The 20,321-nt window shown below is 39.2% G+C and overlaps 2 protein-coding genes across 15 annotated transcripts in view; both read right to left on the minus strand.

The window, feature by feature from the left end:
* The window catches only part of RPGR (retinitis pigmentosa GTPase regulator), a 126,647-nt gene that overhangs the window by 53,958 nt on the left and 52,368 nt on the right, over window positions 1-20,321 (minus strand). For all 14 annotated transcript variants that reach the window (XR_005225880.2, XR_006287902.1, XM_043538041.1 and 11 more), the window contains one exon: window positions 19,236-19,301. Coding sequence is in view for 12 of the 14 variants with exons in the window: in XM_043538041.1 (XP_043393976.1) it covers window positions 19,236-19,301 (66 nt within the window). In the remaining 2 variants the exon portion in view is untranslated. The remainder of the gene's footprint in view (window positions 1-19,235; window positions 19,302-20,321) is intronic.
* Window positions 14,475-17,862, minus strand: LOC119566611 (spore wall protein 2-like). The gene has a single exon (XM_037902382.2). It carries the CDS (start codon window positions 17,589-17,591, stop codon window positions 16,110-16,112), a length of 1,482 nt encoding a protein of 493 aa, XP_037758310.1. The 5' UTR covers window positions 17,592-17,862; the 3' UTR covers window positions 14,475-16,109.

Genomic DNA, 20,321 nt, shown 5'->3' on the forward strand with positions numbered 1-20,321 from the left:
CAGTGTAACAGACCCAAATAGGCCTTTACAAGCAGCATATTTAAAGCTGGCTGCTCTAGATTACATCAAAGGGCCAAACCAACCCAGCAGCCCCTGGGACAGGGGAGGTGAGTGGTGGTATAAAGCTACCTTTGCTCTTTCCACCTCCTAACACACAAACCTCGTGTCCTGTGCAGAGTTCCGCTCAAGCAAACTGAAGGATTGGAGTTTATGCTATAATCTAATTAGGATGTGGCCAGTAGGCTAATGGTTCTTGAGAGACTTTTGCAGGTCAGATTTTTTCCCCCCAGATTCTCAGGGGAATAAACCTCTTTTAAAGCTTCATAAATACTGAGAAGTCATGGCCCGTTGCATGGGTGCAATGTGGGTTGAATGTGGACAGGTTGAGCGTTTTAGAGACACCCACTAATTCCCATGCAGCAGCTGAGCAGAATATATACTTAGCAAGACCCTGAGTACTAGGTGGGGCACCCAGACAGAGAAGCTGATAGGCCTCATGGGTACAAGGGATTGTGGTCAGCTGACGTGGGTGCACAGCCAGTGTGAAGGCTGCCTTCATAAGAAGGTCTGAGGGAAAATGAACACTAATTGTTTTATGAGCAGTGGTGAGGGGTGCTACAGAGTGTATTGCCCTAGACCATCCGATCCTGCTGAGGCAGGACTTCACAGGAATCCTCCATTTGGCGGATATTTTGTTGTTCTCCTCTCCACTGCACCTCAGAGATGGCAAGGACAGGATTTTACCCTCTGGGGGCTTGTCTCTATGGGGAAAATGCATCATGCTAATTAAAATGTGATAACACTTGTTCTAACAATATTAAATAGAGGTTTGGTAGAATTCATTTTTAATATAATTTTGATGGATAATATCCTTGTTTATTTTTATCAATTTAAATTTTCATAGTTGTGCAAGATTATAGGTTTTACTTTTTCTTTTTAACAATTGAAATTTTCACAGTTGTGGAAAATTATGGAGCTGTTGAGATTCAAAAAGTTAAAGCTTTATAACTGTCAAAACAAATATCACGTCAAAATATACAAAGTAAATATCCTTAGCTCAAACTCTGGTAAGTTCTCAAGCAGCATTTTTCTTACTTTGCCTATTTGTAAATTTCTATTATTATTGTTGATAGAAGTATTTTTTCATCAGTTTATGTAAGTATGGTGAAATTGATGTTTACTGACATTTACACACAAAAATCTAATCCTTCCAAGAGTAATTAAATATGACTTTGCCTTGAGTGTGGACAAGGACAGTCATTTAAAAAAAATGTATCTGACCACGGTTAACCCTTAGGGGATTAGATATATGTGGGTATCTTGATCTGCAGAACATTTCTTTAATACTGTTGTGCTTATTGCTCTGATCTTGGATTACTTAATGTGATGACTGGAGGTACTGCTTTCCTAAGCTCTTAGCAGTGCTAATAAATACATCTGGTTATCTCTTACTGAGCAACAGGGCAAGCTTAACATCTTAAAACCCAAATACTCTCAGCCATTTACCTTCATACCTTATTTAAATTTCTATTAATATAGAATATTATACTATTAATATAGTAACTTTGTTAGCTTCAGCTATTCACCAGAAGTGGCTACAGTTTCAGCATCCACCACAGGAAAAGCTGTTCACAGAGTTTGATGACAAAACTACGTAAAAGCATGAGTTGAGCACTCTGATGAATTTAAGAGCTTATTCTTTCAGCTATAAGTTATTAAGGTAGCTGTCAAGCTAGAACTTCCTTCTGTGTTTTCATGGACACAAAAGCCCCACTGCAAACTTTAAAAAGAGTTCTGACAGTAAAATTTAGGGAACAATTACTAATTCTTGCTTAAGAGAGAAACTTTGAGTAAAATCAATCACTTTTATTCAAATGATTTGTTTTATTTTACTAAAAGATAATATAAAGCATTATCTGAAACCTGCTGATTGTGAGCACAACGTTTTATTAAAGGCTATATTTACACTGGCCTTCAGTTTGGACTATGGGGGCATGAAGAGCAATGTTGCACCAAAGTGCTATGCTGTAACTCCCTCATGTGAACACTGTGGGCATGAATGAAAAGGTTCCTAGTTTGCATTAACATTAAAGAGGACTACATTAATGTGAACTAGGAACCTTTTAATTCATACCCAGAGCATCCACATAGGGCAATTACACAACAGCACTTTGGGTACACACTGCTATTCATGCCCCCATAGTCCAAACTGCAAGGTAGTGAATACAAGCCCAAATTGCATGTTCCTATCTCTGTTATTCCTGTTATTCTTTCTCCATTCCCTCCAACTGTTTGCAATGCCCACTTATTGCAACCTGTCCAACATTATAGTATAAACTCTTCAAGGCATATTTCTCCTTATGTGTTTCTACAGTAGGCAGCATAATGGAGCTTTGATTTGATTGGGGCAGCTGAGTGCTAATGCCATACAGTTTGGCAGATGTACAGTTGCAGAGCCTGGGACAACTGGGGTAAAGGAGACAGACAAGTTGTGTCAGACCACCAGTCAAGGCTGCCTGCTATAGACGGTATCTGTTATATACAAACATATACTAGATATAGGGTAAAATTCCAAAATTGCCTAAGAGACATAGGAACATAAGTCCCAATGTCAAAAGTCACTTTCAGTGGGATTTATGTTTCTATGTCACTTTTGAATATGGAACTTAGGCTCTTAAATCTTTGGCACTTTTGAAAATTTTACCCATAGCATTGGTACATGGAGAAACACAAATCATGCAAGCTACAAAGTATATCAGCCTGTCTGCTGTTCCCTCACAGGTACAGCTAAGAATACAGTAGATTCTTAAGCACCATCTACTGTTCATCTCCCTTACTGGAAACTAACTCCTTTAACACATATTATACTTAACACGAAATACTAGTTTGATAGGTAATCCAGCACTATTGTATCTACATTTTAATTGCACTTTTGTGTTTTACAATACCTGTCCATCTACTTCTTACTTCCTTCTCATATCAGTTTTTCTTAGTAACTGGAAACATTTATCCTGCAGTGTCTCTTCTTTTACACTCTGTCTCAGATTAAATTAACCTTTGGAATTGATTGACAACTCTGAAATGGGTAATTATTCCTTATATCAATGCTTTGTCTTGAGCTTTCACTTCGTGCGGGGAGCAGGGACACATGTACTGGACCAAGTTGTTTCTATATGGTAATACAGTTCGTCCTATGATTTAAGTGGGTTGGTAGATTGCTGCTATGAATCTCCCCAAGGAAAGCTAAGTCTTTGCCATGTTGTCCAAGCAAAGCATAAACAACTACTGTACTTTTATAATTGTTTAATAATTATAGTTGTTTGTAACACGTTTGTTTTAAGTATCTGCTTAATCCCTTTTATTTTACAAGCAATCTAAGTGGACGTTAACATCTTTTCTGCCAACAGCGAATCCAGAGAATTACCATCAGGTCTGAAAGATTTTTATTTACATATTCCCAGGGCTCAGGTAGGCTATGTCCTTAATTTACAAAACTGCATCTTCTGAAAGGAAGCAGGCTGTGTGGAAAGAGCAAACAGATACAACTTAGATGGCCTCAGGCTTAACTGATCTTCTCGCTAAAATGGACAACTGTAGAATTTGAAGCCAGTTTTAAGGAGCTTTGCAAAGCATCAAACAACAAACTTAACACTCTCACTTCTTCCAGACCACCTTAAATAGTAAAGTAAATATCTTTTAATCTTCAGTCATTTGGGAAAAGTCATACCAAAAGCAGCCCCAGACACAAAAATAAAATAGTCAGTCAAACTCGGATAGACTATTAAATCACAGTACACTTATGATATCAACTACTTAATGAATCTCCAGGAAATTAATTATTAATGCTAATTGACACTGGAGAGACTAGCTTAGGAACATTAGCCCAGTTTTCTGGCTGTAATTTGTATACCTTTCCCAAGTGCTTGAAGAAGGAAACTTTAAACATCATGCCATGCAGCTTCCACAAATTTCTCAACTGAGTAGTGGACAGATGCAATGTTTTCACTGGTATCGTGCCTTGGAAACAGTGAAATTATTATTCCTTTCACTTTTTTCTAAACATTAGATATTCTGGCCTAAATTTTCAAAGTGATTAGTGATTTTGGGTGCCTCTGTTTTTTTATATCTAAGATGAAACATCTTAAAAAGGTCTGATTTTCAATGGATGAGTGCTCACCACTTTATGAACATGAGGCCTCTTTATGGTCTTTCAAATGCTGAGTGGCCGAACCAAATAATTAATTATTCTTTCAGCTCTACTTGCTACTAGAGGGTCAGATGCTTTAAAAATGCACCTATCAACCCATTCAGTGAATTAAAAACCTTTAGGGTTTTAGTTTCTATATCTGCTTCAAGAGGTGAGATAAAATCTTCTTCTGAGCACCCCTGTAAGTGACCTGGCTATGTGGGAGAATCTGACTCTTCCAAGCTAGAAGTGCTTTTAATGTAAAGAAAAAACTTTTGTTTTTCTTTCTGGTTGAGTGCCTGGATCTGTATCCAAGCATTTCCCCTTCTTTTGATGGCAATTCAGAGCAAGATTTCTGAGCAGTCTTTACCTCCAACAATGCAACCGTTGCAATTTTTGCAGTAAATTATGAAGAGTCCTGTGAATTGCTCAAAAATGGTGATAATATTATTGTACATCCCTCATCTTCTAACCTATAGACAGAGACAGCCAGCATAGGACAAACTGCTTCATGATTTTGCCCACCAAGAAACTGAGCAAAAGATCTGTCAGCCAAGTTCTGTATGTAAACCCCAGTCCATGCATTTTCCACCAGTTTTCTCCCTCCCCCCTTTTGGGTCTGGAAACAGACATTTTGCCTCATTGGTCATAACCAGCTCTCTCTTATTTTTCTTTGTCTTTCTTTTATTCCAACTCTCCAACAGTAGACAAGGGGGACAAGAAGGATCAAAGTGCCACACTGAAAGGAAAAGGAGAAGAGAACAGGCAGCAGAGATATAAGCTCTCCCAGTAAATCCTTGCTTCAAATAGAGAACCCAACAACTAGTAGTCTAGTAGCACTCCCTCCAATCTGTCACGGAGATAAGGCTGGGACTCTTTTCCTTCCCTGCCTGGAATACTGCAAGCCCCTCAAGACTCTGTGCTTTCAACTCAATTCCTGCTGTAGCCACATTTCCTCCTCTAGCCAGCCTATAGTGTGGATTCCCCAAGCTGCTCCTGCCACAGTGAGCCCGTCCTCCTGCTGGACGGCTTCATTCCTATACCTTTTGTCGCACATGCACGCACACACAGTTCTTCTCTATTGGTGATTTCTCTCTACTGCTGGCATTTTTAAACAAACTTGAATTGTGCCTGCTCCTATGTTGTGCTCTGTGGGACCCCACTGAACAGCTCACATGGCACCTTCCAAATCCTCCCCCCCCCCACATTCCCAGACATCTGCCTTGATTGGCCTTTGTAGCAATGGCCCTCGTTTCCTCTTTCTAGTGTCATCCCTCCACCCCGTAAGCTGTGCAGGTCCTAACCAGTCTGAGCCCGAAGATATGATCTGGACAATTTTTGCCTCTATCCTTTAAGAGGGCCCTTCTTCCAAATGCAGATTCTTCAGACTCACAGACCTATACACACACCAGAAGGGATGCCGCAGTTCCTTCAGTTCACTCCTAAACGTCCTTCCCACCAGGTTGACTTTCTTGGAGATGATTTCTAGCTTGATATTACTGTGGTACAAAAAGAAGGATTTCTCCCAAACCACTGAAGGCTCAGGATCCCAAGGCTGAGTCCATTATCTTTTATATCCTTGCAACTGTTTAGAGTAAAGAACCCTGGAAAAATCATGGAGCAGGTCCTCAAGGGATCAATTTTGAAGCACTTCAGGGACAGGAAAGTGATCAGGAACAGTCAGCATGGATTCACCAAGGGCAAGTCATGCCTGACTAACCTAATTGCCTTCTATGATGAGATAACTAGCTCTGTGGATGAGGAGAAAGCAGTGGACGTGTTATTCCTTGACTTTAGCAAAGCTTTTGATATGGTCTTCCACAAAATTCTTGCCAGCAAGTTAAAGAAGTATGGGCTGGATGAATGGACTATAAGGCAGATAGAAAGCTGGCTAGATCGTCGGGCTCAACGGGTAGTGATCAATGGCTCCATGTCTAGTTGGCAGCCGGTATCAAGCAGAGTGCCCCAACGGTTGGTCCTGGGGCTGGTTTTGTTCAATATCTTCATTAATGATCTGGAGGATGGCGTGGATTGCACCCTCAGCAAGTTTGCAGATGACACTAAACTGGGAGGAGTGGTAGATACGCTGGAGGGTAGGGATAGGATACAGAGGGACCTAGACAAATTAGAGGCCAAAAGAAATCAGATGAGGTTCAACAAGGACAAGTGCAGAGTCCTGCACTTAGGAAGGAAGAATCCCATGTACTGCTACAGATTAGGGACTGAGTGGCTAGGCAGCAGGTTCTGCAGAAGAGGCTGGGATGATTTGGCTGGGGATTAGTCCTGCTTTGAGCAGGAGGTTGGACTAGATGACCTCCTGAGGTCCCTTCCAACCCTGATATTCTATGATTCTATAACCCTTAGGTAAAATCCAGGGATCTGGAGTGGAATTTTCAAACACACCTCAGATATATAGGAGCACAAGTCCTATTGACTTCCAACTAGATGCGAGTTCCTAAGTCACACAGGCACCTTTGAAAATTCTACCCTTGATGTTTAAATGGACTACTTTAAAATGTAGTTTGCCTTCCCCCTGCACTCTGCCATCTGGGATATACTCAAATTTTATTGCAGAGAGGACAATAAACGTACCCGATTTTAAATTCTATTGTTTTAAGATGTGTCAGATGAGTCGAGCCTGAGGCAGCTGCTTGATAAAACCCAAACACATTCTTTAAACCTCTAATAATTTTGGTTTTAAATATATCCAACCTCTGCCAAGGTGGTTCACAATTCTGGGCTAATATGGGATCCATGCCAGGTGATGCTATTACAAAGTGACTTTTATCATCTACAGTTGACCTGGAAGTGGTGAACATTCCTCTCCAATGTCATAGAGATCCATGCCCTTCTACCCACAGGATTTTTTGATTAATACAATGTGTCCTATTTGAAGCTACCTTTGATAAGCACCTGGAAGCTAAAAGCGTGGACCACAGAGAATCATCACTTTAGTAGGGTATCAGTTACATTCTGAGTATGTAACGAATGATTTATGCTCTGCATTTTCTACTTGTCCATTTCCAGGTGCAGTTCAGGATATTGGTTACAGTCTATAAAGCCTTACATAATCTGGGACACAGCATGGCAGTGGAGGGCTCATAGGCAGGAAAGCAATCACAACTGAGGGCAAACATGGCTGATCTTTCTCCATGAGGGAATATGCCAATCTTCACGGTTCAATATAAAATTCTGGTTATTCAGAAGTGTGATATCTAGGTCTCCAACAAGGAATGGGTTCTTGAGATTCTCTTGTTGTTAAGTATCCGAGGTGCGTTTGAAAATTCCACTCCAGATCCCTGGATTTTATCTAAGTGTTCTTTACTCTAAACGATTGCAAGGATATAAAAGATAATGGACTCAGCCTTGGGATCCTGAGCATAAAATTCCTAATTAAGGATGCAATGGGCACGGTTACAAATCTCTAAATGAAACAGTGATCAAGCATACTTGTTTTGTCTTTTTGCTATAGACTAATAATAATCTATGAAGTTCTCAACAGTACAAATTAGTTTTTCTGAAACAAAAATACCCATACCTCATCCAAATATTTTCACATACAAAAGCCTAGGTTTAAGTGTACAATCACATTCTGGGCTCGGTGAGCATCTCCAAATCAAGAACATATTGCAAAATGTAACTCAGGATAACACTGGAGATTTCCAAATTGCACAATCAAAACATTTGGCTCAGTTGCTCACATACTGCCATGATCCCAAACATTCATATATTTGCACTGCACTGCTAGAAATGAATTTCAAAAGAGACAGTTTGTTAGTGTACATCAGCTTCTGTACATTCCATTAAAATGTACAGATCTCACAACTGACTAGATTGTTAGGTGTTCACGCAATTTGCTATATATGGGGTCGATCCTATACCAAATTTAGTCAATGGCAATGCTGTCACTGACTTCAGTGGATGCAGAATCAGACTCTAGGTGCATTTCCAGTGTAGCAGCAGTATGGTAAACAGATGTCAGGATACTTTTATTTGATATTTATTCTAAAATTAGAAATAATGTCACAAATTATGTTGAAATCGTAATGAATAGTTCAAAACATATTTACAGCTTCAAAATGCATATTTCCATATTACCGCAGTCCCTTCTTATTTAGGTTTCCTATATATAAACATCAGGTATACAGCAAAAATCAAGCTATACAAGATAAAACACCATTTTAGTGCAAACTTCTTAAATCTTGGGGCAAAGCCAAAAGAAATGCTGAAATTATTTCTTGTTGTGTCACAAAAATAGAATACTTTGCATATAAAATTATATCATTTGAAGTTCTCATACTGTATCACAGAAGAAGATTGTGGGCCACAGTATGGGCCTGCATAAGTTAGGAAGGGAAGAAGGTGACAGTAATCAGCCATAAAGACTGCTCCAGGCTAGTTCTGGCCCGTAGAGTTGACCTGGCACAAAGTCAGGGGGACCGTATACATGGAATGCTTGCAAAAGGTGATCAAGCTGCCTTTTCATCACGTACTCTCCCTAAAGCCCCGTGAAGAATTCTGGGGCAGTCCAGCCACCGTACCTCCAGAGGCTTTTGCAGCAGCGTTTTCTTCAAATTCCCCAAATGCAGGCCGTGATTTGAAGTTAAAATCTAACACTATGTAAAGTGTAACTTATTCAGACTGGGATTTCAAAGGAGCTTCAATGAGAGTTAATGGGGTTTGGGCTTGCTGAGGCCCCTTTGGAAATCCCACCTTTAATCTAACTAAAGCACTATCTGTCACATTAACTTTTATACATATCAATGCTTGCATATGCCATTTTAGAGGTTTTTATTGTGGGTTTGTCTGTCATTGGTTAACCGTGTCATTTACTGTGGAAGTTACCCAGTCTTTGACTGATTTCTTTCTTTAAAAGAAAAAGCAACTTTATGTACAGACTTCTCATGAGTAAAGCAACCCAGAAAGAGGTTGGAGTAGACTATACAAGGCTAAGAAGTAGGATATCATGATAACTTTAAAACAAAAGCCCAGACAGATGTAAGGCCATCATGTCTAAGACAATTATCTGGCTTGTTTATGAAAATTAAAGTAATGAAAAAAGTATGGCTGTCAATTAATCGCAGTTAATGCACACAATTAACTCAAAAATTAATCACGATTAAAAAAATTATTCATGATTAATCACAGTTTTAATCGCATTGTTAAACAATAGAATACCAATTGAAATTTATTAAATATTTTGGATGTTTTTCTACATTTTCAAATATATTGTTTTCAATTACAACATAGAATACAAAGTTAACACAACTCATTTTATATTATTTTTTATTACAAATATTTGCACTGTAGAAATGATAAACAAAAGAAACAGTATTTTTCAATTCACCTCATACAAGTACTGTAGTGCAATTTCTTTATCGTGTAAATGTAGATTTTTTTTGCTACATAACTGCACTCAAAAAACAATGAAAAATTTTAGATCCTACAAGTCCACTCAGTCCTGCTTCTCGTTCAGCCAATTGCTAAGACAAACAAGTGTGTTTACATTTACGGGAGATAATGCTGCGCACTTCTTATTTACAATCTCATTGAAAGTGAGAACAGGCGTTCGAATGGGATTTTTGTAGCCAGCATTGCAAGGTATTTACATGCCAGATATACTAAACATTCATATGCCCCTTCATGGTTCAGCCACCATTCCAGAGGACATGCGTCCATGTGGAGGACACTTGTTAAAAAAATAATGTATTAAATAAATTTGTGACTGAACTCCTTGGGGGAGAATTACATGTCTCCTGCTCTGTTTTACCCGCATTCTGCCATATATTTCATGTTATAGCAGTTTCGGGTGATGACCCAGCATGCTGTTTGTTTTAAGAAAACTTTCACTGCAGATTTGACAAAACGCAAAAAAGGTACCAATGTGAGATTTCTAATGATAGCTACAGCACTCGACCCAAGGTTTAAGAATCTGAAGTGCCTTCCAAAATCTGAGAGGAATGAGATGTGGAGCATGCTTTCAGAAGTCTTAAAAGAGCAACACTCAGATGCAGAAATTACAGAACCCCAACCACCAAAAAAGAAAATCTGCTGGTGGCATCTGACTCAGATGATGAAAATGAACATGCGTTGGTCTGCACTGCTTTACATTGTTATCGAGCAGAACCTGTCATCAGAATAGATACAAGTCCTCTGGAATCGTGGTTGAAGCATGAAGGGACATATGAATCTTTAGTGCATCTGGCATGTAAATATCTTGCGACGCTGGCTAAAACAGTGCCATGAGAACACTTGTTCTCATTTTCAGGTGACATTGTGAACAAGAAGCAGGCAGCATTCTTTCCCACAAATGTAAACAAACTTGTTTGTCTGAGCAATTGGCTGAACAAGAAATAGAACTGAGTGGACTTGTAGGCTTTAAAGTTTTACATTGTTTTATTTTTGAATGCAGGGGTTTTTTGTACATAATTCTACATTTGTAAGTTCAACTTTCATGATAAAGAAATTGCACTACAGTACTTTTATTAGGTGAATTGAAAAATACTATTTCTTTTGTTTTTACAGTGCAAATATTTGTAATAAAAAATAAATGTAAAGCGAGTACTGTACATTTTGTATTCTGTGTTATAATTCAAGTCAATATATTTGAAAATGTAGAAAACATCCAAAATATTTAAATATTTGGTATTCTATTATTAACAGTGCGATTAATCGCATGATTGATTTTTTTAATCACGCAATTAATCGTGATTAATGTTTGTAATTACTCGACAGCCCGAGAAAAAAGGAAAAGTAAGATGCTCAACTTTTGTTCTCTCTCTTTTGTATTTAAACAATGGTCCACAAGATATTCATGCAGTAGGAAAAACAAGGTACAAAATGTACTTACTATTCTTAAGTACTTATCCAAGAATAACTAAGTTTTATTCACATGTTGAACCAACAAAAATACAGTTCTGTTTATCTTAAAGTTTATAAATGTATAAACTGCTGGCAACTCTGAGGGTGAGGAATGTTGTGTCATGTGGGCTGAAGAGCCCAAAGAGTTATTTTAAATTCTTGATTGAAACAGAAACTAAAGCTAGCTACAATTTTTCAGCCAAGAGTGATTTAAGAAAAGAAAAGAAAGAAAAGAAACTAAAAAAACCCAGAAAAACAATTTTCTTTTTTTTAAAAAGATCATTCTTAAAGGCTCGCTCATGACCAAAAAATTGTTGCTAAATTAATAGAGAAAAGAGAAAACAAAGTTAAGCACCTTCTTGGGCCATTTACTAACAATTTTACCCACAAACCTGTTTATGCTCCTCAATAAACAATACCTTGGGCATACTCAGTGGAGTCTATCTTGTGTCAGTGACAGTTGTCCAAATGACACATTACAGAAGTACTGCTCGTGATTCCATAGTAAAGGGTGAGTTTTGCTCTTAAGAATGAGAATTCAACTACATTGTTACATATGAAAAATACAGCACATCCTCTTCAAAATTAGAGCATTTTTGTCTGGAAAAAAGGGTGGACTTAAGGAGCTAGCAACTTGACTTCCCCTCAGACCTGGTGGAGGGGTTGTAGTTGTCCACACTGGAGTTGGAAGCACGCCTCCCAGCCTAGTGCATGAGCCGAGCTAGCACATTAAAAATGGCAATGTGGCTGTTAAGGGTGGGGCTCAATCTCAGACTCGAGAGCCTGAATGGCAATGCCCACACTGCTACTTTTAGCATGCTAGCTAGAGCCCCACTAGCACAAGTCTGTCTACCCGGGCTGAGAGACTCACTCCCCGCTGCAGTGTAGACAAACCCAAGACAGCCCCACAACCTGGGGCAACACAAAAACTGGACCATGGTGTCTATGTTGAAAAGGACAGCAGCACAGAAGGCCCCAATATGGCATTCTACAGCCACCAAAAAGGGGGAAGCTGACATTTTAAAATGCCTCCTATAGCAGGGGTTCTCAACCTTTTTCTTTCTGAGGCCCCTCCCCACCCCCATGCTATAAAAACTTCCACGGCCCACCTGTGCCACAACAGCTGTTTTTCTGCATATCCAGCAGATTAAAAGCCAGGGCTGACATTAAGGGCTAGCAAGCAGGGCAACTCTCTGTGGCCCCACACCACAGGGGGCCCTGCAAAGCTGAGCTGCTTGGGCTTTGGCTTCAGCCCCACATCTTGGGCTTCAGCTTTCTACCCTGAGCTCCAGGGAGTCTAACGTTGGCCCTGCTCTCTGGTTTATTTTGGGGAACCCCCTGAAACCTGCTTGTGGCCCCCAGGCCCCTGGTTGAGAACTGCTGTCCTAAGGTATAGCGATTTGCCTTCATAAATGAGAAAAGCGGAAAAGAGTAAAATACCTAAACATCTTCTCTAGTCTGTATGACATATTTTCCATGGTTTTGGTAATCGGCATTGACTGTAAAGTTTACTAAAAGGTAGAACTTTCTGAATAAATGACTATGTTTATGTATATTGGCATTTTCAGATAAAGTCATGCCAAAACTTACTTTTGTTGAATTTAAATAAGTTTGGAAGTATGAAGGGGTGACAACTCTTTCAAAATTTTCAGTCTACTAAAGAGGATTTCAGAAGTACTGCTACATCGCTGCTTAAGGCCTGCACATAAATCTTTGTGCATCCGCTAAGGAATACTTAACCCAGACTGAACTATCATAGTATTGCCAGGGAAATACTATACAACTGAATGACGGTATGAAACTTTGAGCAGGGCTCAGCAGGTGTCAGTTCCAGTTATGTTAATGAAGTTAGAAGTCGCACAAGAGCCCAGTAACGTTGGTGTGTTGTTCAGTTTATGTAACAGTTCCTTGGAAGACCCTTAGAAGTGCTGCAGCTTTAATGTGCTTATTCCCCTACAAAAGGAGAGATCCACATAGCAATATTAAATCAGTTTCTTCGCTCTAATGCATCCCTATCCAGTCAGGCCCAGATGATGGCTGGTCAAAAAGAAGCTTCCCCCTCCCATGTAATGGTTGTACAAAGGCCATTCACAATAGTAATCCCTGCACTCCAAGGAGAAGAGATTATTTGCTCTTGCAGCTCCCCAAACCAGGGAGGAGATGAGGCCATGACTTAGCTTCCCTTCTCCCCCTGGAAGCCTTGGGAAGGGGCGGAGCCAAGCACTACTCCTTCCTAATGGATGTAGAAAACTGTGCTCCCCACTTCAACAAGGTGGGGGACTCCACTTACACAGGCTGTGGCTTGAAAGCAACGTTCCAGCGGTCAGTGAAGAATCAGTTCCTGCCTGGATTTGGACTAGAGATCATTGGCCTCAAAAGCAATAGCTCATCGCCTAAACTAAAGAAGACTCTCCAGTATCTATCACCAGACATAACACATATAGTTAGAGGCCTGAAAGGAAACAATTAGGGTTTGTTGTAACTATGCCAGGTGTTCAGTCTAAAGAAAACAGTTTCAGTCCTATACAAATCTCTTTTCAGCATTACCCTAAGTTAAATCACAGCAATATTCCAGGACTGATAATGCATCACTTGAGATCAGGTTAGCAATGTATCTAAATATTTTCAGAACAGTTCAGTGATGCTTTTGCAGCACTTAAGCAATATAAATGAAACTCCATCATTAGAGAAGTCTGTTTTCAGTTCCTCAACCAGTAATTTATTCTGTTGTGCAACATACATACTATTTACGCAGGCCACTCTGCTTTGATGTCAGAATTCATATACGCACCCCTTTACCAAGATTTACACACAGTGATACCAAACCAATAAGGTCTGCAGATCAACATTATGTATGCACCTGAGCCAGAAACAGTTGAATTTGGAGTTCATTTCATTTTGAGGACTTTACCTTGAACAGCGCAATCTAGAAAATTCAGAAATTTACAACGGCTAGGTTTTCAGAGGCAAAATTCAAAACCACAAAACTAATTAGGTTGTGAAAGTCATTGGACAAACTCACATTAGTGATAGTGAAAATATCTTCTGAAGCTTGTGAAAAGGAATGAGTGACTGACTGAAAAACAGGAAAACAAATAGTATAGCTGATCAAGATCTATTGGCGTTTGGTGATTTTCATGGAGGACAGGTCAATCAATGGCTATTAGCCAGAATGGCAGGGATGTGTCCCTAGCCTCTGTTTGCCAGAAGCTGGGAATGGGCAATAGGGAACGGATCAGTTGATGGTTACCTGTTCTGTTAATTCCCTCTGGGGCACCTGGCATTGGCCATTGTCGGAAGACAGGATACTGGGCTAGATGGACCTTTGGTCTGACCCAGTATGCCTGTTCTTATTACTAAATTACTACAGCCTTTTTTGGAAATAAATCTGGAGACAATGAATTAAAATATTTTAATACCAGGATGTTACAAAACAAAATTTTTAAAAAAATGTTTCACAACCACAATACAAGTACTAATTAACATTTTTACTGCTTGACATCTGTTAATCCCACGCCCCTCCCCCACGCATTTTGATTTCTTCTTCCTCCTCTTGTCCTCATTTTGAAAGAGAGATTGAAGGAACTCTCTTCAGAGACTGTCAAGACCACTCAGGTTGGTTAACAGAGATTTGTCTACTTTAGGGTTTCCTACAGTGGCCACCAATATGGTACGCAAGTACTAAGAAAAATGCTGGATGACAAAACCACCTATTTTTCTCTTCCCCTCACCAGACACACCATTACAAACACAGTGCAAATCCTTTAAAAATTATTTGCTAAGAGTTTCGAAAATTGAAAAAAGGGGAACTATGATTATTTAGAGTTTAGGGGAACACCAAATCTTTTAGAAATTCCAAAAATTGTCTTTTCAGCCATCTAGATCTTTTATGCCAATTTCCATTCTATTTCATCTAGATTCTTGATTTACTACATCTTCCTTTCATCACTTAGGCCCCGATCCTGCAAACAGTACCCACATGCTTTATTTTAGTACTGTAAGTAGTCCCACTTGGGATTACTCATGGCAGTAAAATTAAGCATTTGTATGTTTGCAGGATCAAGACCTTTGTGATCCAAATTCCCAGTCCTTTGTTACCTAGGGGTATTGGGTGCCTATCTGATGCGCTCTATGAGGCAGGGACCATGTCTTCTCTGTAATGTATGGCACAGAGTACATTAACAGTGCTCAACGAGTAAATAAGAATGAAGAAACATTTCATGGCTCTGTATGGATCTGAGATGAATTGCCTCTAATAATTAAATAGTTTTGTTATCACTAACTGGATGTACTCTAACCACAATACATTTGAGGTCAGATTTTCAGAGGCCCCTGATTTTGTGCTCATATTTTTTAGAACACAATTGCATGTTGGCACTAGAATCAGAGACTAAGCTGAAGTCCTTTTGAAACATCAAGGCCTCAGTTTACAGAAACCAAGTACTGACCAGATACTGGCACTGTCCTTTCTTGGACTTATCTGGAATTTTCTAACGAACTATTTGTCTATAAGAACAAATGAATACATTGGCCTACTAGAAATTAAAAGGAAAAGAACACTGTTGATATATTTCTCAAAATTGAATTTTTATGATTTATTGATATTCCATTCATATAAGGCACATCAACATGTTAGTTACCCCATAATCAAAATTAAATGTTTCAGCTCCAGAAATCTGATTAAAAAGGCAATTAAAATTACATTGTTACAAGACATAATACACGCCATCATCCTAAAATTATGACAAAATTTGTGTCAAGCAAATGCTTTGTCTCAGGGAATCACTTTCTGCATCTGTAATAGTGTTGTACACAGTAAAGATGAAAGTGATTTCACCAGAATTTATATCTGATAATTTGGTCTGATAAAGGTCACCAAACTCTTAAATGTTTTCTGTAGCCCTTTAGGAAACTGGCACTTGATGTTAGTATAATACATTTATTGTGACTAATTTTTTTTTAAAAAATCACTTTAAAAAAAAGTATTATAGCTAAATAAACTTGGTATGGCACAACAATATCCTGAATGAATCTGTTTAAAGTAAATCTCCAGCATCCTGTACTATTTTAGTGTCAAATAATGAGGTAGCACATTGTTCCAAAATTGTTCTGAATTGTGTAATCCATTCACTACATGTTGTTTAGTCCTTACTTTCTGTATAGAGCTCTGTACAGCACTTTCTTTCTTCTCCTGCTTTCTGTTTTTATTATGCCTTTGCAGATGCTTATTTTCTTTGATTTTTTCTCCAACATTCTCCTCTTCCTCCCCTTCTTCCCCCTCATCTTCTCCCTCTCCTTCCTCCCCCTCCCCCTCATCATCTTCCCCCTCATCCTCCCCCTCTTCATCTTCCCCCTCCCCCTCCCCCTCGTCCTCCCCTTCCCCCTCCTCCTCCCCCTCATCTTGCCCCTCCCCCTCCTCCTCCCCCTCCCCCTCATCTTGCCCCTCCCCCTCCCCCTCCTCCTCCCCTTCCCCCTCCCCCTCATCTTGCCCCTCCCCCTCCTCCCCCTCCTCTTCCCCCTCATCTTGCCCCTCCCCCTCCTCCCCCTCCTCTTCCCCCTCATCTTGCCCCTCCCCCTCCTCCCCCTCCTCTTCCCCCTCATCTTGCCCCTCCCCCTCCTCCTCCTCCTCTTCCCCCTCATCTTGCCCCTCCCCCTCCCCCTCCTCCTCTTCCCCCTCATCTTGCCCCTCCTCCTCCCCCTCCTCCTCTTCCCCCTCATCTTGCCCCTCCTCCTCCCCCCCCTCATCTTCCCCCTCCTCCTCCCCCTCCTCATCCTCCTCCCCATACTCCTCCCCCTCCTCCTCTTCCTCATCCTCCTCCTCTCCCTCCCCATCACCTCCCTCTTCCTCCCTTTCACTGTCTTCATCCTCCTCTCCACCCTCACTCTCAGCCTCCACTTCTGTGTCTTCACTCTGCTCCTCCTTACATTTACCCTCCTTTCCTCCTACTGACTCATCTCTCTTCTCCTCTTCTCTCTTGCCCACTGTTTCTTCCTCTTTAAAATTACACTCTTGACTTCTCTCCTCTGTGCCTCTTCTGTGATGATTCTCTTCAGCCTTTGCCTTTCTCTCATGATCACCTTCTGCTTCATACTGTGCTTCAGATTTTTCACTTTCTTCTCCATTACCTTTCTCCTCTTCATCTCCATCACTTACTATTGAGGTATCATCATCATCTTTTCTAACCTCATTTTCATCTTCCTCCTCTCCAGATTCTACTTCACTATTAGGGTTTTCATCTTGGTTCTCCTTTTCACTTTCACCCTCTTTCATTCCCATTTCACTTTCTTCACTCTTCTCTGCCTGATTAAATTCTTCATTCTTAGCATCTTGCTGTGGGGCTTCATCAGGTTTATCATCAAACTTTTTCACTTTTGTTTCCTCTTCACTCACGCTTTTCATATTGGTCTCTTCTGCACTCTCTCTTTGTTTATTTGTATCTTGCTCTTCTTCTGTCTCAGTATCTCTTTCTTCTAAATCATTCACGTTTTCTACTGCTTCTATTTCCTTCTGGGTTCCTGTGTCTTTATAACGATCCCTGCGCATTCTTCTCCTTTGAAGTACATATTTCGCAAAATCATTACTACTTTCCTCACTTGAAGATGATGACACAGTTACTGCTATTTGTTTAATGAATCTCTCCTTTTTCTTAAGTTCTCTCTGTTCTTCATTACTTTCTTCCCCTCTGACATATATTTCTCCATATTTGTCAGATGTCCTAACTTCATCCACTGCGTCTTTACTTTCTCGTTTACCAGGTTTTGGTTTTTGTGCAGATACTGAAATGGTCACTGGTTTGTTACTCGCTGCAGAAGTCAGTATATCTGTTTTAAGGGGGTGCTTAGATTTAATAGCTTTTTTTAACTTTTCAGTGGAAAAAATTAATTCTTTAGTCTTATCACTGGAAAGACCATAAGATGTGTCTTGTATTCTAGGTTTAAGATTTTCTGCATAGTCTTTCTTCCTTTTCACTAATTTGAGTTGATGTTTAACAGTTTGCTGAACATCAGACTTCAGTTTGCTAATAGTATATGCCTGTTCTAGTTTATCTTTTATATACTTGTTATTAGCCTTAATTTTCCCCACAAAGGCATCATAATCACGGCATTCTAGATCTGAACCATTTCCATGAGAAACTGAATTTAAAGACTGCTTTTGCAAAGAACCATCAGTTGATTTTGAACCCTCCTGCATGAAATTAAGATTAGTCTTTTTCAACCCACCCTTACCATCACTTTTCAGTTTCACATTTTTATTGTTCTTCTATTCCACATGAGAAGCAGAAAATTAAAAAGAAAGAAGGAAAGCATTAAGAACAAATTAAATGAGAACAAATGGAAAAGACTATAGACACATCTGAAAAGATTTGTTTGATAGGACTAAAAAAATGGCATAAAATACAGAATATTCCAAATAAAATTAATTTAAACAATACATAATGTTTAAAGAATGAAACACTTATTGAGTAGGTTAAATGCACTCTCCCTATTCCATGGTCAATGTATTTACTATTGACCTAAAGCTACTTTGTCTTTTTTGGCTTAAATTTAAACTTTTCTTTTTATATACTCCATTTATCAATCATATTTTGTGTAATCAATTTTGAAATATAAGATTATGAGCTGATATTGATGTACCCCTAATATCAAAATTCAGTTATCACTTTAAAATTAATACAGGATGGTAATACAGAAGTCTCAACTTTATAATGTGACAAAAGTATTATTGCCCAGTGAATCATTATATTTTACTGTAAAATTACATCCAGCATTTTGTAAACATGGTTACTTTACATATATTTTGACCTGGATTTTAATCCAAATATTCTAGTATCAGCAATCAAGTAAATGGCAAATTATCATTACTATATGTTACAAAATGTATAATGTAAGTTACAGTATACTGCCCCTTCAATTGCAGTAATATTATAATGTCTCATCTCAAACTGCTCCAAGCAGACAGATCCCTGCATCTGCACAGAGCCCCAGTGATTTCCTTGCAAGCTCAGGGCTCTACCAAGTGGAGCCGTTTGCAGGATCCAGGCCTAAACGTTTAATGTAGGAAGTAGTCTATGGAAATTGAGGTTTACTTTATGAGAGTTAGGAGCGAAAAAGAGAAAGGAAAAAAAGATGGCGCCCTATGAAGAGAGTTATACATTTTCTACATTTCAAACATGATTAATTACAGTACCTTTTGTTTTTGAACTGGTGTTAATTTTAAGGACTGGTCACTGGGATTCAGTCTCATCATATGTGTCTGAAAAGAATGAGGATACAAATTAAAGAATGAAATGTAAATTAATGAATAAAAGTGAGTTAAATAGGAATGATACCTTATTTACATTTAATACGTTTCTTCAGAGGATCTAAAACATTTCCCAAAACATTAACCCTGTCAATTAAATTGTAATTAAAACTGCTGTGAATAAATGTATTCTATTGTTCAATTATCAATATACTAAATCCATCACACCATTTAAAAATGATAAGCTACAAGATGACATTTAAGAGGTCTCCAGTATATTCACGCTGGGCTCATTCAGGTGATCTTAGGATAGAGGGGACACTTTTTTGTATTTAAAAAAAAAATGGGCGCCTAAAGTTAGGCTTCCAAATCAGTGGCTTAATTTTAAATGTCTTGAGCACAACACAGCTCCCACTGTTTTTCACTATGAATTCCTGGATGCTAAGCATATTTGAAAATTCAGGCCACTGACTTATGTGCCTAGATATAGACTTAGGAGCCTAATTTCAGACATACACTTTTTAAAATCTTGGCCAGGAAACATTCAAGTCCTATACATCTAAGAAACTACAGAATAGGATATTAATTTCGCAAGCATTCAAAATTCTAATGCACGCTAAAAGAAGAATAAAGATTGATCTATGGGAGCTTATACCACCACACTGTCTTGCAGACAGTAGTAAGATAGCAATTTCTGAGATAATACCGTTTAATGGAATAGAAGCCCTAATAAGCCAAAGTTTCTCGTGTTCAAACAGTCACTAACATGAAGCTTAATGATTGCGTCTAACCTGATATGTATGGTATGTGTCACAGGGCAGCATGGACCTTTAGGGAAGATGAAGGCTTGGTGTAACCTGAGACTAATTAGCGGCCTCCCAAGAGAACGGTTTGAAGGCAGGGATCAGGTGATAGCCTGCAGATAAAAGGCCAGCAAGCAGCTCAGTTGAGGGAGATCTTGCAGGGAGCAAAAAGGTCCTGCAGGAGATACAAAATCAAAGACTACCAGCAGAGGGTCTCTCCACACCAGCC

Source organism: Chelonia mydas, chromosome 1 (genome assembly GCF_015237465.2).
Source record: "Chelonia mydas isolate rCheMyd1 chromosome 1, rCheMyd1.pri.v2, whole genome shotgun sequence".
Lineage (NCBI taxonomy): Eukaryota > Metazoa > Chordata > Testudines > Cheloniidae > Chelonia > Chelonia mydas.

What these genes read in the sequence shown, in the direction of transcription:
- LOC119566611 (XM_037902382.2), bottom strand. Translation starts at nt 17,591, where the DNA reads ATGCGCAGGGATCGTTATAAAGACACAGGAACCCAGAAGGAAATAGAA.